This window comes from Morone saxatilis, unplaced genomic scaffold, assembly GCF_004916995.1.
Source record: "Morone saxatilis isolate NCDOM2014 unplaced genomic scaffold, NCSU_SB_2.0 Contig18, whole genome shotgun sequence".
Lineage (NCBI taxonomy): Eukaryota > Metazoa > Chordata > Actinopteri > Moronidae > Morone > Morone saxatilis.
This window is the reverse complement of record NW_023339740.1, coordinates 202,160-204,489: the sequence shown is the minus strand read 5'-3', so window position 1 is coordinate 204,489 and position 2,330 is coordinate 202,160. Positions and strand designations below refer to the sequence as shown.

The 2,330-nt window shown below is 41.1% G+C and overlaps 1 protein-coding gene across 1 annotated transcript in view; it reads right to left on the bottom strand.

Annotated features, from left to right (window-relative positions):
• Positions 1-1,687, bottom strand: part of ube2v1 (ubiquitin-conjugating enzyme E2 variant 1) — a 7,523-nt gene extending 5,836 nt beyond the window's left edge. Inside the window, exon 1 of the mRNA XM_035662297.1 lies at positions 1,537-1,687. Coding sequence (XP_035518190.1) covers positions 1,537-1,558 — 22 coding nt within the window. The 5' untranslated portion in view covers positions 1,559-1,687. The remainder of the gene's footprint in view (positions 1-1,536) is intronic.
• Positions 1,688-2,330: the final 643 nt, after the last annotated feature.

Sequence of the window (2,330 nt, the reverse complement as noted above, 5' to 3'; positions counted from 1 at the left end):
CATATGTTAAAAACACATTAGACTACATTAGATTGTTGAACCCTAGCGTATGACTCCTCCTATCCTGCCACACCTTATGTGACTAATTACATCCTCAAGCGTAACCTAAGGAAGGTCCTCTGTCCTGCATGGTTGCTTTCCAGCATCTCTGTTCTTGCACGGAAATAATGACAATAATAACTGTGTTTAGCGCTGGCAAAAAGCTGGAAACAATGAATGCAGCTGCAAAAGCTTGGAAGATAAAAGGAACTTTTAGACGTTTTTGAAACAAGGCTCAAGTTATTTAAATGCAGTGTGATCATGCTGTCACCGAACCCTTGGATCTGAACTTTTCTATGAGTTCACAGCATGGGTTAAACGAACCACCTGAGTCTGAGATACCAGCATGTCTCCTGAAACAAAGTTGGAAAAGTTGACTGTAAATATGCAGAGCACTTTGAGGAAACCTATGAATAGCTGTAACACCTTGATGGTCAAATACACATGCTGTGGCATCCTGAACGAGTTTGCACTGACCACGCAGGTGAAATAATCACAACTACTACATTGGGTTTACAGTAAGGCTGCACAATTCATCAAAATAGTATCCACAATGCAGAAGCTGCAATATTTTTGTTGAAGCCCATCACTTTATAATGAAGTACTGTAGTGCTGCAGAGATGTCCAGGTCTAATAATCTTGTTCTCTCGTCTACAACAAATGTCACATCATGATTTCTTTTTGTCTTTTCGATGAAAATGTAAATTGTGATGCAAAAAATGATAATTCATAGTAATTGTGAATCATATCACAATTGTAACAACAATATGTTTGTTTAATAATATGGTGTGTCAATCTATAAAAAGGCTTCACTCATGCCAACAGGGTTATCCTGAGAAAGACACATCTGTAATAATCCCTACTGACAGTGGTTTAGCCAAGGCTGAGGAACTATTACGATGCAACTTTTTTAAGGAGTTCCCTATTATAGACAGTTACATGGTTGTAGTCAACTATTAACTGAACATGGCGTTAAGGACACATTTGATCATTAAATAAGCAGTCTATACGCAGACTGTGTTTTCACGTTGTCACACTCTGCGTCAGTAACGTAGCTAGGGTTCACTTTATCATTTCTTCCGGAATGCTGTGACTCTATTCAAACAATGTATACCTATTAATTTGTTCACGGGCGTCTCCGCTTACCGAACAGACTAACCCACCAATACCCCGGACAGATGTGATCTGTGCTGTGGACCTAATCCTAATGTAGCCTATTCTGTGACCGGCAGGCTTCATAATGGTACTCCAATGTTGCTGCAGATGGCCGAGTGTTGCTCAAACACTGCGGGCCAGCCCAGCTAGCCAATGAGCTAACGTTAGCTAGCAGCGTTAATGACAGCATTTTCTGTCACACAGAGTCCGGTTAGAGTCAGACGGCTACTCCAACTGGGCTCCTGGGAATTGTAATACTATTATGCAGCTAATATGACATGTTGGGAATTTTATTTCATTAGCAAAATCAAGGAAAAAATACTGTCGGTGGAGTCGGCTTACCTGATCCGGCGGTGGCCGCCATCTTTGTCACTGCTTCACGGAAGCGCGCACGTACGATGTTGACTTGCGCGTGTACGCAGTAATAAAAAACACATTAACGTTATTGGAGCTCTTCTTTTTGATTTTTAACGGCGGCTGGCTCGTTAGTTATTTGTTTTCCATGCTTAATACTTTTATTTCAGTTGCTCCACGATTGTTATTATAAGACTAGCGTTAGTTCCTCATGCACTGTCACTCTCTGTATGCACTGTGACATCGAACTGTGTCGCATTTCCTGTAGTTGTTTATTAACTATCAGTTGGGTTCAAGAAAAAGTGAACACTGCGGGGGCCAAAATGGAAAAGGTGCTATCATTTATTTTCCTATAATATGAGAACGGATGGCACTGACGGGAGGTGAAGTCATGGCCCGCCCTACTCTACCTCTGAATGGAAACCTAACCTGGTCCCTAACCAATCAAACCAATGATATAATAATGATATAACCAATGACAAATAAGGGAAACAAGTAAGAGCCAATCAGATGCAGAGTAGGGCGGGCCATGCCTTTGCCAGCCTGGGAACATTTAAATAGTACGGGTCGCCATCTACTGGACAATACAGGTATTGTCAGAGCACAACCACCATAGGTTCATATTTGTTCAGTCAGTAGTCAATGTTGTCTATATGAACAATGAAACAGGTTCCGCTCTGTAAACATTCTTTGTGTTCACTCTGACCATAAAAATGTGAACTTATCCTTTAATGAGCCTAGTAGGCTACCTCACTAATTATCTAAACGCAGATTTTGCGTAT